Here is a 16,266-nt window from a genome sequence, read left to right on the forward strand (position 1 = left end):
ACAGCAACCGGGAGGCTATAGCAGTGAAAGATACATTTTGATTGGTTATGGTGGCTCGTTGCAGTTTGGACATTGCATCTTTTAGAAGGTCACTTTGCCTAAAACTGATATTTTCAAATTTTTGGTAGATGTTGCAGAGTTAAACCCCTAACATTGGGGTTGATTTACTAAATATGGTGAATTTAGTGCAGCTGTGCATGGTAGCCAATCAGCTTCTAACTTCAGCTTGTTCAATTATGCTTTAACAATAAAACATGGAAGCTGATTGGTTTCTATGCCGAGTAGCACCAGATTTTTAACTATTCAGTTTTAGTAAATAACCCCTTCTAACTCTCTGGGACGCTATTGATGAGGTCTCTGTGTTGAGTTCCCAGGTCTGCACACCTGCTGTGCCCATTATATGGGGTTCCCACCATCCCTGCTGGTTTGAGGCCACTACGCATGTCTCAATTTTCATTTGTTCAGTCCGTAGGCTAAATAAGAGAATATCAATTGGTTCCACCATCCAATCTAACAGGATGCCTGAATACAGTGGTACGGCTGACAGGATGCAGTCACTTTTGGCCAATAACTTTCTACGTGGCTCAGTTGTTCTTGACTTGACTTTTGTCAAGCCAGACGGTGCTTGCAGTGCCACCCATGGCTCGAATTAAGTGAATCGGACAAAATTTGAGCCATCTATGGGGGCATTTATGGCTGAGAGAGTATCCAAGACATACAAGACATGGTAGCACTCATACGTCTATTTCCCAAAGACAACCTCTGGATATGACGCTGAGCATGTGCACTCAACTTCTTTGGTCGACCATGATGAGGCCTGTTCTGAGTGAAACCTGTGCTGTTAAAGAGGAAGTAAAGCCTCTGAAAAAAAAAAAGAAGCTTATTATGAATTACTTACCAGAGATCAAAGCCCCCGCATCGGCCATCGTTCGCCTCCTTCGAGGCCGCCATCTATCCCGGAGTGACTTCCGGGTATCGCGGCTCCGGCCAGTCACTGTGCTGGAGCCATGCATGCGCGCTGGTGCCGCCACTGCGTTAGAAACGGCAGGCTCAGTGAGCCTGCGCCCGATGTCTACGGCGCATGTGGTGTAGACATCAGTGCTACTATTTCTGCAAATATCTCCCTTTTAGGTTTAGGAGATATTTCTTGCACCTACAGGTAAGCCTTAATCTAGGCTTACCTGTAGGTTAAAGTGGTTGTAATGGGTTTACAACAATTTTAAACTGCTGTATGGTCTTGGCCACCATGCTGCAGCTCAGTTTCAGGGCCTTGGAAATCTTCTTAGCCCTTGTACACACGGTCGGAGATTCCGGCAGAATGTGTCCGATCGGACCGTTTTGTCGGATATTCCGACTGTGTGTGGTCTACATTGGACTGTTTCCAACTTGTTGGTAACATTTTCCGACAAAATGCTCCGATCGGACATACTCCGATCATGTGTAGAGAATTCCGATCGGACAAAGTGCCAAGCATGCTCAGATCAAATTCCTACACCAAAGCTATTGGCTACTAGAGTGAACGTAGTCCCGTCGTAACGAAATAGCGTAATCACGTCGGATTTTCCAACAACTTTGTCCGACCGCGTGTATGCAACAGTTTCGGACAAAATCCGATGGACAAAATCCGACGGACAAAATCCGTCGGACAAAATCCGACGGATTTGGTTGTCAGAATCTCCAACCGTGTGTACAAGGGCTTATAGCCTAGGCCATCTTTACGTAGAGCAAAACTTATTTTTTTCAGATCCTCAAAGAGTTCTTTGCCACAAGGTGCCACGTTGAACTTCCAGTGACCAGTATGAGAGACACCACATTTAAGACACCTGCTCCCGATTCACATCTGAAACCTTGTAACACTAATGAGTCACATGACACCAGGGAGGGAAATGGCTAATTGGGGCCAATTTGGACATTTTCACTTAGGGGTGTATTTTCACTTTTGTTGCCAGCAGTTTAGACATTAATGGCTGTGTTGTTGAGTTATTTTGAGGGGACAGAAAATTACACTGTTATACAAGCTGTACCCTCACTACTTTACATTGTAGCAAAGTGTCATTTCTTCAGTGTTGTCACATGAAAAGATATAATTAAAAATGTACAAAAATGTGAGGGGTGTACTTACTTTTGTGAGATACTGTAAGTACTTTACAACTCTCCGAGTTTACCATGGTACAGGAATGCAGGAGTTCTGACATTTTTGTGGCTTTACTTTCTGGAAGCTGATTGGTTTCTGTGCAGACCTGCACCTGATTTTGCACTCTCCACTTTTAGTAAATCAACTTAGTGTCTTAGAAAGTATTAAAGCCAGAAACAGACAGTAAACTAGCATTTTCAGAAGCAGGTCAGCTCTATTATTATAAGACTCGTAGTTTAATGCCTAGTACAGGGATATGCAATTGGCGGACCTCCAGCTGTTGCAGAACTACAAGTCCCATGAGGCATAGCAAGACTCTGACAGCCACAAGCATGACACCCAGAGGCAGAGGCATGATGGGAATTGTAGTTTTGCAACAGCTGGAGGTCCGCTAATTGCATATCCCTGGCCTAGTACAAACGATCAGAAAATCGGAAGAAAAATACTGCTTTAGAAGCGAGCGTACGATAATCTGATCGTTAGTACACAGCTTTCGAGAGCCAATCACGATAGTTTATTCCAAATTATCGGAAGGGACAACCACGAAATAATTTTTTCCTGTTTGTCCCATAGATTGTAAGCTCCTTGAAGCATGTGAAAGTACAATATATGTAAAGGTCTGCATGAATTGTTGGCATTATATAAATACATAACATTTAACATAAACATAATATATATATATATATATATATATATATATATATAATTATAATATGTATGATGGATACATAATATTATACCATATACTATACCATCCTCCACCTTATTGCACTCTAATAGCCTCTCATGTGTGGTTTCGTATTTTAATGGTCCCAGATTTGCTCCTAATTGATGTAAGCTGTATACAGTTTGTACGTGTATATAGATCAAGTTTCTGAATGTTCTATGAGGATGTGCTGGGCTCATGAAGTGTGCCTTCACCCCAGAGATGTGTATTCCATCCTATTGTGTCCTCCACCCTGCAGGAAATAATTACTGACTTCTCTAACCTGTGGACAATAGTGTCTACCTGCTTGCCACCCATCTTCACGCCCCTCAAGGCGTATTTCACACCTCCATTACTTTGATCAGTCTGGTTGGCCCTCTGTGTATTTAAAAGAGAGCAGATTACCAGGGAGCAGACACAGTGCCCAGTCCACAGGAAAGCATAGCACAGTTTAGAGGAAAGCAAGGAGGAAAGGATAAAACCAGCTGGAAGATGGCTGGATACACTCAGGACACTGAGGACTACTTCCCAGATTGCTTCTCATCCAGCCCCAACCACATGACCTTCACCGAACCCCAGACCCAGTATGGTGGTCTCACTCTGGTCTCCTTGCAACATAAGGACTTTCAGTCAGCCTGTGTGAAGGGTAAGTATTTTTACTATTCAACCAATGCACAATGATGGAGGTCTCTGAGTATCTGGACTAGGTGGAATTATGTCTCAGGTGGCTTTTCCAGTTTTTATTATTTTTAAATAATGCATATACTTGTGTTTGGACATCTTATGTTCCTCACAGAGCTTTCAGGCTACAAGTCTTAGCATATTCCAGATGCTGGTTTGATAGAAGAAAATAAGCTGTAAGTTTTGAGTCAGTCCACAAAAAGCTTATAGATTAATAGCTGTGGATGGTGGAACTTGAGGGACTTCTAGTTTATAGGATACCTGTAAACCACAATTAATCTGAGTTTAAGATGTAGAGTGATACTGATTACGAGTACCAAATTATTATTATTATTATTATACAGATTTGTGTGTTTAAAATGCCAATTTGTTAAAGAGCGGGGAAGGGGTAGAACCTCTGCCAGATTTTTAATGCTGTCTGTGTCCTCTGTTTGTCCTGGTGATCATGGAAGGCGGTGGATAATCCAAACATTTACAGTTGTTACTGGAAGAGGGATAGAGGGGTGTCCAATGGAGACATCTGTTCCTGTTGCAACTGTCTGCTGGGAATTCCCTCACTTTAAAGAGATTTCTTCTCACTTCCTGTTGTGTCTCTGGGACAAAAGAGAAGCGTAATCTCCCCAAAAGAAAAAAAAACTGTTGAGGCTTTAATTGTTCCCAAATATATATATATATTTGTTGAAATAATAGCTCTGTGCTTAATAATTCCTGAAGGAGTTTTTTCTGTCTTATTTTTATTCATCAGCTTAGCTTACATTTAAAGGTTATACCTATAATAGTAATGAAGTCTAGTCTATCTCATATTGCTTGGGGATTCTATTGGCATGATTTATGTCCAGTATAGTTCCTAATATTGTTACTACCCTTCTTAAAATGTGTTGTCATTGTTCTGTTGGCATTTTCTGCCGCATGTTCCTTAAAATATAATGCAACAGGGAGAGCAGTTGACCGTCTTAATTGCTGTAGCGGGCGTCAAAGCCTTACAACTAGAGCCCCTGGGAGATAGGAGAAGCTGGTAAAGGAAACCTCTTTCTGACTGCACTAGATATCTCTGGCTTCAGTGCCTTCTATGCCACTCACCCGGACATGCAGACAGTGAAGTTAGAAGCTCTGATTTGTATACTTGTTCCAGGCCAGAAAGTACTGAAGCTATTAGATTTTTTTTCTTCCTAATTGGTGCTCCAAAATTGTTTGTTGTGGTTGCTTACCATTCATTCCAGTGTTGTTAACTCTGGGCATCCATCATCCTTGTCTGTGGGTATCGGGTTGTGTTTTGCTATGAAGCATCTGTATATACTGCTAGTGATGAGATAATAAAAGCATAATTCTTTTTTGTTACAGAAGAGATAACGGAACAGGCCATCAGCAACCAAACTTCCACCCAGTCCTCAACATCAAAGAAGAATGGGAAGCGTAATAAGCAGGTGGTTGTCACTTCACCCACAGTTATGGAACAAGCAGCTATATCACAGCGCAGGAAGAGAACGGTGTACAGCCAGGAGCAGTTGGACATCTTGGAGGAGTTCTTCCAGAGAAACATGTACCCAGATATCCATCACCGAGAAGAATTGGCCAAACTAATTTATACCCCTGAGTCTAGGATCCAGGTATGTGGATGACAATCATCATTGGGGATATTTTTTGCACATACACACAACAACCCTCCATTAAATTTTTTGGAGTGTGGTAAAAGTTTTTCAATGTTTACTTTTTATAGTGTTCTAAAGCTTCCTCTTTTACATCTTACAAAGCACAATATCCTTACCCGATGCACTTCCAGTTTCAAATGCTCCTTCTTTTTGCTGATACTCCTATCCTTTAATTGTTCAATTATAACCTTATGCTTTCCTCCTTTACCTGTTCTACTTCATAGCCTGATGCACTTCCCAAAGTGATCTTGTCTACCACACCTTTACCTGTCCCAGTGCCTGTTCACCTTTCTTTCTTGATTCTTCTCCCCTTTACCTGTTCTAATATTTCTTTACTTGTTCATAAGCATCTTGCCATCATCTTTGCTAATGGTTTGTCATTTAGTGTGATACATTTTCACCTGTTATGATGTTCTTACATTTATTTAGTCCTGATGCTGTCTTTATTGTGGTCTAATTGCAACTGCCTCTCTCCCAATGGTGGTAGTATTAGTCTACTGCCACCTCCATACATTAGTGGTGTTTTATCGTGTTGTATGCAATATCTCTGTATTACACTTACAGGGAAACCCCTAGGGCTTTAGCATCCTCCTCTCATGGACACTCTGTTTTTTTTTAAGTGAAAGACTTAAATAAAGGATGTAGGTGTGGGAGAGAGGGGATTATTACGGTGCCTACTAATGGTAAAGTGTGACATAGGTTACCAAAATTTCAAATACGGTAGTTAAATATAGTTCAGTACATAGGAATTTTACAACAAAGCTTTATTGAAAAAACAATTATACATAAAAATATAGATGTTCACAAAAATATTGCACAAAACAACGCAGTACAAGGGTAAAAATATTCTATCTACTCAGTTTGAATTGCTGGTCAAGAGAGTCCCAACATGTTTCTCCATAACCATGGCTTCTTCAGGGGAACCAGTTTTTTGACCCAAAGGAGGATGAATAGCAACTAAGAGTGGTAATAAATAACACATAATTATTATCACAAATAATATATAAAGGAATACCGCCTGCTACCCTAACCAAGATAGTCTGCATAGATTGATAGACAATAAGGAATTATAAATAATAAGCACGGAAATTGATTGATTTCATTTTAGAATATTGATTAGGCTGAGATTAAATACGTAATAAAATTAAGGAATATGTAACTTTATTATCTTTAGGAAAGTAACTACAATCCAAAATAAATTGTCAGTTCTCTGGCTTGTTGTGTTACTTTGAATAATTCATTTTTATTCACCAGTTATATTTTGTGGAACTCAAATTCATTTTTTGTTTTTGACAGGTGTGGTTCCAAAACAGGAGAGGAAAGGCCAGACGTGATAAAAGCAAATCCACTTATTTCACAAATGCAAACATGAGCTACTCCAACATCCGGCAACCAGAGAATATCTATTCTACAACATCAACACTGAAGCATCCAATGATTGCCTCTGAACAACCACAGGTCATGGCTCACCAACAACAGCCTATGATGAATTTATCACAAGATTTGTATAACCAAGCTCCAGAGTCTACCTCCTACCCCCATTATTCCTGTCCTGCTACCCGTGACAGGTTTATGATGCACCAGGCCCCACCCAACATGTATCTGCAACAAAATTCACACTCCAACAACCAACAGCACTTGTACAAAAACATGTCCCCCATCATGAGTCCCAAGGCAATGGACTTAAGCAGAAGACCCTATAGGCTGTCTACAGAGTCAGACTATATGATGGACTTTAATAGCTACCCACCCAACAAAACCATTACACCAGAGATGAGTGTCAACATCCCACCAATCCCACCATCTACAGCTGCAAGGAACCATGGTGAAGTCAATCCTTTTACCAGGCAAACAACATATTCAATGTCAATCATGCATGATGACTACTATGGGGAAGGTTCTGAATCTGATTCCGGTGTCAGTGAGAGGTCTCCAGATTCTGTCTCTGATTCTAAAGAAAGCATCTCTTCTGTCCTCTAGCCTGTAAATGGGTAAACAACACCAATAGTTGAAAGACCTGGAGGGAGCCATTTTTGTTTGTACTGCTATTAGGAAATAGCTGATGGAACACTGCCACAGCATAAAACTTCCAATTAAACGTATTTGTTTAAAGTGTAAGTAAACCCCCCTATCGTTTTCAGCCAAGGAAGCTGCCATCTTTGCCTCTGTTTAATCTACAACTGCGATGGTGCTGCACATGTGTCCGGTTATGACACCAGCCATCGGATCATTTGACAGTTTGGTTGAGAGCACAACCAATGGTAATGTTATATTTCCGGCACGTGCCAGAAATGAAAACTGTTTTATGGATGGGTTTACTTCCGCTTTAAGTAGGGAGAAAAGGCTTTAGGAAGCCAACTTAGGGGTTTATTTACTAAAGCTTGAGTGAAAAATCAGGCTCACTTCTGCAGAGAAACCAGTAAGCTTCTAACCTCAGCTTGTTCAATTAAGCTTTGGCCATAAAACCTGGAAGCTGATTGGTTTATATGGAGACGTGAGCCTGATTTTGCACTCTTCAGCTTTAGTAAATAAACCCCTCTATTTCTGGTATGAAGTTTTTGCTTGGCTGAAGTTTCAGATAAAAAGCTTAGAAATTTCTCCTTGAGCTACAAGTAACTTTAAGGCATGCACAATTGTACTTTATGCTTATGTATAAAAAAAAAAAAAAAAAAAAAACATACTTTACCCCTTTGCTTTATGATTATATATTCTTACTGGGTAAACCAGTGCAATAACTTTAAACATTTACATATTTTGTTTTGTATATATGAGTTTTTTCTTTTCAATAAAGCATTTAAAACAAAGTTCTGTTTGCATATTTTTGCTGCACAGATTTCTGATTGTTATGTTACAACAAACAAAATTGTACAGCAGGCCATAGCGGCCAATCAAAAATTGAATTTCTTTAGTTGTGTTCTTTACAGCTGAAAGATCAATTCTGATTGATTTCTGCAGTCTTCTTTATTATTGCCTTATTAAACTCAACCATTTTACAACCCCATTTCCAAAAAAAGTTGTTAAAATGTACATAAAAAACAGATTGCAATGATTTGCAAATCTCATAAATTAATATTGTATTCACAATAGAAAACATATTCAATTTGTAAACTGAGTGAATGTATGTTTTAAGATGGCAGCATCATGTCTCAAAAAAGTTAGGACAGGGCAACAAAAAGAAGGTGAAGTAAGTTGTATTAAAAAGGAAGAACTGAAAGAACATTTTGCAACTAATTTGGTTAATTGGTAATAGGTCAGTAACATGATTGGGTATAAACAGGGCATCTTAGAGAGTGCGTGTCTCAGAGGTTCACTAATCTGTTAAAAACCGCATCTAAAAATTGTTGAACAATTTCATAATAATCTTCCTCAATGTAAAATTGAAGAGACTTTTACAAGATGATTATATTTGTGTTGCCTGTGGAAGTTATGGTTTATAAACATGAGCAGCAGCATGGTGGACATAGCAAGAACAAAGCATTCCCATCTTTCTTTGTGCATGCCACCCAGATCCCGTGCAGATTTAGACCATACATGTTCAGCTCCAGTTAGCTGCATGCCACCAAGGTAAACAAATCCATACATTCTACTGAATGCAAGAGACCTCTACCCCATTAAAAGTCTTGTAACTAAGCACAATTACCTTGCAGAAGTTCAGCCGCAGTCACACACACAATGTTCCAGGATGTTTGGCCTTTCATAGTTACTTGATAAGGATTAGTGACTTGATAACAGTTGGGAAAAGTTATTTTGTTTAGTTGCCCAAATCTAGTCCTCAGGACCCCTAACAGAAAATGTTTTTCACTTCTCTGTATTAACTCCCAGCTAAAATATTAGGAGATTATAGATGAATGTCAAAATTTACAGTTTTACATTTTATATGCATTGGAAACTTTGATTTTGCTTTTTATAACATAATTGAACAATTTCTACCCTCCTTATGCCCATTCATTTTGCAGTGCATATTTTAACAGAAAGTAACTATTTTTTTGTTCCTTTGCTAAAATATAGATGCATGTGGTGCCCTGGCTAGTTGCGTTGGGGTACCAATTTTAAATAAAATGTCACCCCAAAGCACTGCATTTAGTTTTGTGCATTAAATTGTGTTGCTGTTATGCTCAGTAAAACACATATTTTTTACTTCACTCTCAATGAGCCCGAAGGGGGAAATTTTAAAGGGCAAACTATAGAGGTTTGGCTTAAATTCCTCTTTTTAATATAATATACTGTATTAATATCTATTTTTTGTATTTATATAACATTATTATTTATTGATACATGTAGGCTGCCATAGCTTTGCTGACTTTTCCGTTGGAGAAAACTAGCTGCTGGATCGTCAAGTTGATCCACTGGTCTCAATACTTTGAAGCACTGTCCTAGAGCATATATGCAGGTAAGGGCCTTTGATTTTCCTGACCTGCACACGTTTTCCAGGTCAGTCACTCAGAAGTACTGAAGCCAAAGGGTCAGTAAAACAGCCAAGCAAGTAGAACGAGGTCAGCAATGGCAGTCCATATATTTTTCTTATGCTATACTGCATGTTCATCCATTTACCAGGATAACTTTAACTGCTTTGCTGACAAAAAGGATGTTCTACTTCCAGATCAACTTTGACAAGTGCATGCGCATAAGACTAAGCTCATTAACATTCGATTCAACAAACAATTTCCGTCCTCGTCCTTTGATATTTTTTGCTTATTCGAAACTGATTGTTGAATCATTTCTTTTTGCTCCTAGATAATCAAATGAACATTCTGAAAACAATTCTACAGGTGTAAGACTAGTATAAGGCCTGGTTCACACCTATGCATTTTTTAGTGCGTTTTCAGTTTTGCAGAAACACACTACAGTCCATTTAAAGGCCCGTACTCACAATACAAAAATCAGATGGGAAAATTCGTACGACGAGCTGTCTCTCGACTTTCGGACCGTTAGTATGGTGCTTTCGACAGCCACTTTCACTTTTTCGGCAGACAAAAGCTGGATGTACAGACTATAAAATTTTTGTTGGATGTGAACTTAACGTCCGATTTTCGTTCCATTAGTATGGTTTTTGTGCGAAAAAAAAAAGTAACAGCAACACTACGCGTGCTCAGAAATGAAAGAATACATACAAAACTATTCAACACATTACGTCACTTCTGACGTTGAATTCTGTTGTACGAAAATTTTCGTATTGTTAGTAACCTCTTAATTTTTGACATGAGACTAGTATGCCACAAAAATCTGATGTTCGGTCATCTGAAAATCTAAGCGTGTGTACGAGGCTTAACATGGTTTCCTATGGGTCACATTCACATCTGTGCATTTTATGGAAAGGGCCAGGGACTTTTTTCTGGTTTTGGTTCCATAGACTTCAATGGATGAAAAACGTTTATTGAAAAATGCACCTGGAATATACAAACTTCAATCTGCATAGGTGTGAACCAGGCCTAAATCTCAGGTTTCACACACAGAGGCTTGAACCACAAAAAGGATGTTATTTAATAACTTAGACTGGCCTTACAGCTATAGAATTTCGTTTGAACATTTGGACAAGAAAGCATAAAAATTACTCGTCCAACCATTCGATGGTGCCTTTATGGACTCTGTTTCACAGAACAGACATTCTACTTCTAGATTAAAGGTCCATCAGAAAATCTTACATAAAATACAGAATTCAAAGCGATCATATAAAAATCTGATCGTTAGTACACAGCTTTCGTTCAAAATTTTCTGAAGGGACAAACACGAAAAAATTTCTTGTATGATTTTTCGTTCAATCGGTACAGTTTTTGGCCAGCAATATAATACTATTATAAAATATAATTATAACAATTATTAATTATAATTATTATTATAATAATTATAATTATACAGTACAATTTTATTCTGTTGTACGAGAATTTTTCGGACTTAAGTAACCTCTTCATTTTCAATCTGGAGATTAGCCAGCAAAAAAAAACAGGATGATCATTAGTTCGATTAATCTCATTGTATGTACTAGGCTTAACTTTGACAAGTGCATGGGTATATGACTAGTTATGATTTTTTTTTCAGCTAGGAGAAAATTCAACTTAAAATTCGTTCATTAACATTAGATTCAACAAAAAATGTCCGTCCTTGTCCTTTATTTGCTTGCCTTATTCAAAACTGATTGTTGACTTGTGCCTTTTAGCTCTTTGATAATTGAATTAACATTCTGAAAACAACAGCTCTACAGGTGTGAGGCCAGTATAACTTGCAGGCTACACACACAGATGATTGAGTCAGAAACGTAAGCCACCTTTTACACCAAATGTGGCTTTGAGATTGGGCTACATTAGCACAATTTCAAAGCCACACATCAATGCAACTTGATTTCATTGTGTCTTGCGTTTTCATAGAACTGAAATCTATGCTAGTCCCAATGAAATTGGCAAAAAAGTAGTGCAGGAATTATTTTTCAAATTGCACTACTGCAATTCTCACCTGTTGAGACAGTGCCATTAGGTGCGACTTCGGGTGCGATTTGTAAATTGCATGTCGCACCTGAAGTTGCACCGGTGTAAACGGGGGCTAATACCTGATCTCTCTGATCTGTTGCTGCTGTGCTTTCTCTTTAAAAGTCATTCGTCTTTTTGAATGCATAGATCCTGCATTAAACATTTATTTGCAAAACAAAGATTTATATAAACTGGAAAAAATAAGAAAAATAACATGTATAACACATTCCTTTAATCTCCTATAAAGTTTAATATTCAAAATTAAATCTGACATGAAATGCTCACTTTAGCTAGGCATAGTGTCATATCCAACATATAAAAAGTTCTGAATAGTTTATAGATTGCTTGTTCTGCCCATCACTTAGACAATAGCCAGTTCACACCTTTTTTCCCCTGGCAGACTGACTGGCACCTGAAGACTGTGGGGGGGTGTGCCATGCTATCAGCATATCAATCGACTCAGTGTATAGCCAGATTGGAGGTGGGAAAACAAACACCCATGCCCACTAACTTATAAAAAGGGCCATAATGCCAAAGTTACATAATGGGAAAAATAACAGCTTATGTAAAAGACATTTTAAAAACCTCAATAGATACAGATGTAAATACACCAGGAAATGATTAGGAGACATAAACACTAAGCTAACCCGGGGGGGGGGGGGGGGGTCTTTTCAGCACACCCCCTGTCCAGTAACCCAAAAATGATGAAAATTCCTTCATAATGACAGTATAGGTAACCTGATATTACAAATTGTATTGTGGTATCACAGTCACCTTTATGAGGTGCAATGTTAGTTAATGTTACGGTCAGAATTATGATGCCATTGTGTCTACTATACTGTTAGGTACTGTGAATTAAGGCGCAATATTATGACGCCATAGTACTATCAGAAATCGTATTATGATGCTAAGTCATTAGTGTAATGTCACATTTAAAACTGAACAAAATATTGTCATGTATGTTTGTTATACTTGGAATTATGGTAACAATTACTGCAAAGGACACTTGGGTCATTCAGTAGAAGACCTTACAGAATATTAATAAAAGTTACATTTGCGTCTGGGGTATGTTGGTAATTTAAGAGGAAGCTATAATGCATCTTCTGAGTAGGAAGTATGATTTAGCAATATTTTAAGTTTTTTTTTTTTTTTTTACATTTCTAACAGTAACAAAAAAAAGTTATGAGTGCTAATGCAAGAATCTGATTTGTGGCAGATTCCTGAGTGCTAACCCAGGAATCAGTCACAAATCTACCTGGATCAACTTTTTGTTTTTAATCAAGTGCTAATAGCACATATAGCACCCTCTACTTTAGGTAGGTGCTAGTAGTAGGATTTTGGTTAGTACAGGCAAATTTAATCGGGCCTAGGTGGAAGTTAGGCCTGATTTTGATCTGTGTGGGCTAGGAGTGGCTTAGAGTAGGCTGGTGACACACAGATAGCATCCTCTTTCAGTTACCCCCCTTCTGCTTCTAAAGGCTTCTAGAATGAAGGAGGGGAAGAGAAGTGGAGCTGTCTGGGGTGTTAAAGAGTCCTAGCCAATCCTCAACCTGGATTGGCAGGGTGCAGGCCTCCTTAAATACCTAGAGTCAGCCCAGCTGGGGAGGAGTTGTCAGGTGGAGGAACAGGGAGATGGAGTATTAGCTGTCGTGGCCTTTGAGGAAGCTCCTCAGTCTGGGGGGGAGGGTGACCTTAGGGTGTCCTTAGGCCTGGAGCTTGGGAGTGGATGGGACCCGTGTACAAACCCAAGGAATATTCTGACTAGGAGCAGGAGAGGACAGTGCAAGGTACTGCTAGGCAAAGTCTCCAGAAGTGATTCACCAGGTGACAGTGAGTGTCAGGCACAGTCGGGAGAGATGGGGAGGCATGCTGGAGCCGACTGGGAGTGTGCAGTCTGATATGGATGTAGAGCCAGCGGGAGAGACTGTGATGCCATGGGCAATAGTGTAAGGCAGCTCCAGGCTGAAGAGGACTAGCTGGCAGGGCCTATAGAGGACTAGCTGGGATCAGTAGTCCACCAAGGATAGCTAGCATTTAACCAATTTAACCTTTTCTGGCTACACCAAAGGGGCATGTGGTCCCTGTCTGCAAAAGGCATTTCTACAAGGCCTGGCTGCCGTAATGTGTTGGAGAGAGAGAGAGCAGGTAATAGTCAGCAAGCAAGTTTGTGCAGGAGGGGTGTGAAGTGTAAATATGTACAGGAAGTGTACATAGTTCTGTCCCAATGCAAATGTTTCTACTCAAATTCTGGGCATCTCATAAATCCCCTAACCCTATCCAATCAGGGGCAGACTGACCATTCGGGCACTGCCCGAGGGTTCCATGCCACTAAGGGGCCCCATCAGGGTTGCCAGCCTCAATAAAACCAGGGACAATATGTAAAAATCTGTGTTTTTAAAAAAATTCCAAGATTATAGCTGCCCCGCCTCTCCAGTGCCTTTTCAGTGTGTGTATGTGTATTCTGTGTGTGTATACTGTGTGTGTGTATATTGTGTGTCTGTGTGTATACTGTGTGGCCCCATAATCTCCTATTGCCTGGGGGCCCCATAATCTCCTATTGCCTTGGGGCCCCATAATCTCCTATTGCCTGGGGGCCCCATAATCTTCTCCTATTGCCCAGGGGCCCCATGCGTTGTCAGTCCGCTCCTGCATCCAAGTTTAACCCCTCAATAAAAACACAAAAACAAAGTAACAAACTATTCATTGTGTGCTTGAGAAAGTGAACGCCGGGCTGGACAGGGTGACAGATGGACTACAACTTTCAGAAGCTCCTACGGGGTACAGCTACACACAAAAAAGATAATGGGTGCCAATATGAAGAATTACAACATCAAAAACTAGTATAAAATATTAAATTAATTGCTATATATTTAAAAAACATGAATTGGTTAAAAAAAATGAATATCACAAGCCTTGATAAGGCTGTTTTTCATACATTATAATAACTATATACTGCAGTTATTCATATGTAAATATCAAGGTTTGCTCTAATTTCCCCCTGCCATAAGCATTTTTGCACTTCATTATTTAGCAGTTTACATGACAAAAACTTTCCAATATTTTGTGTGCTGATAGAATGGGGTGGGGGATACCGACAACAACATGATGTATTTTGTGGTTAATGTGGCCTATTTCCTTTTGTGATTTTTTGTTTTCTTTTTACAATTACATCACATTTAAATAATGATAATTACATTTACCAAAATATACAGCATATTAACTTTCATCAAATATATACAGAATCATTTTATGATAATTTTAAGTTAATTGACTGTCCAAGTACCAAGAATTGAGGACCACCAACCTTCCCCTAATTAGAGCAAACTGAAACTTGATACATACATATAATTATATAGACACACACACACTATATTGTCAAAAGTATTGGGACACCTGCCTTTAGACACGCATGAACTTTAAAAGCATCCCAGTCTTAGTCCGTAGGGTTCAATATTGAGTTGGTCCACCCTTTGCAGCTATAACAACTTCAACTCTTCTGGGAAGGCTGTCCACAAGGTTTAGGACTACGTCTAACCATTCTTACAGAAGCACATTTGTGAGGTCAGGCACTGATGTGGAAGAGAAGGCCTGTCTCAGTCTCAGCTCTAATTTATTCCAAAGGTGTTCTATTGGGTTGAGATCAGGACTCAGGCAAGTCCAGCACCTCAAACTCACTCCTAAACCTTGTGGACAGCCTTCACAGAAGAGTTGAAGCTGTTATAGCTGGTGGGCCAACTATGCCATCATCCTTTTTTTTATGCCATTAAAGTCCATGTGGCTTGTGATATGAATATCTTTTTAACTAGTTAAGTATATAACAATACATTTAATGTGATCTTTTACTAGTTTTGAAGTCATGATGTACTATTTTGGCACTTTAAAAGTCCAATTTTTTATACTATTTGTGTCAATAAAGTATATTTAAAGCAAAACTCTTTTACTTTTCCCTCTGTTTTGTGTAGAGTAGGAAAGGCCTAGAACCAGTGGCAGCAATGCACCCACACCTCCAGTCGGTTACCAGCCCCACGCTTACCCCTGGGCCAGTGGCGGCCCATCTATTAGGGCTGCCCCCTCTCTCCAGGCCACCCCCTATATGCTTAAAAGATAAATTATTGCATAGCATGAATCTATTCATGGTCACCGCGACCACCCCCTATTCAGGTGTCCGGCTCCTTTTAGAACTCCGGGCGCCTGAATTACAGCAGCGGGGGTGTTTTTGTTAAGCACCTGATTAGAGCGATAGGCTCTAATAGGTTTCAAAATAGGGTGGACTCGGAGCACAGAGCATTGCGCTCGGAGCCCACTCAGGTGTGTTAGAAAAGCAAATGAATATTCATTTTTCTAACACTGAACCGCCTCTCCATCTACCAATCAGGAAGCGCGGGTCTGATACCCGTCACCTGATTGGCTGAAAGGACAGGCACTCCTAATAGACCCCTAGCAGGAGGAAAAGCATGGAGGAATCATGGAGGACACAGGAGCCACTGCCTGACCCGCTGCCGTCCCACCGTCACCCGCTGCCTGACCTGCCACCAAGGTGAAGTAACTGGCGGTCAGACAACGAGCTGGTTAAATGCCGCCGGGGGGGTCACAGTGACTACATTTGATGGGCACAGTGGCTGCATTTGATGGGCA

At 39.8% G+C, this 16,266-nt stretch overlaps 1 protein-coding gene across 1 annotated transcript; it reads left to right on the forward strand.

The window, feature by feature from the left end:
- The first annotated feature begins 4,761 nt into the window (after positions 1-4,761).
- MIXL1 (Mix paired-like homeobox) lies at positions 4,762-7,788 on the forward strand. Its single transcript, XM_077485089.1, has 2 exons — positions 4,762-5,128; positions 6,467-7,788. The coding sequence occupies exons 1-2, from the start codon at positions 4,970-4,972 to the stop codon at positions 7,148-7,150; spliced, it is 843 nt and encodes a 280-aa protein (XP_077341215.1). The 5' UTR covers positions 4,762-4,969; the 3' UTR covers positions 7,151-7,788.
- The last annotated feature ends 8,478 nt before the right edge of the window (positions 7,789-16,266 follow it).

The sequence above is a fragment of the Lithobates pipiens genome, unplaced genomic scaffold (assembly GCF_037356315.1).
Source record: "Lithobates pipiens isolate NorthernLeopardFrog02 unplaced genomic scaffold, aLitPip1_a1.2 Scaffold_18, whole genome shotgun sequence".
NCBI lineage: Eukaryota > Metazoa > Chordata > Amphibia > Anura > Ranidae > Lithobates > Lithobates pipiens.

What these genes read in the sequence shown, in the direction of transcription:
- MIXL1 (XM_077485089.1), top strand. Translation starts at nt 4,970, where the DNA reads ATGGAACAAGCAGCTATATCACAGCGCAGGAAGAGAACGGTGTACAGC. An exon ending in CCCCTGAGTCTAGGATCCAG is followed by an intron (nt 5,129 to 6,466) that starts GTATGTGGATGA and finishes TGTTTTTGACAG; the next exon opens with GTGTGGTTCCAAAACAGGAG.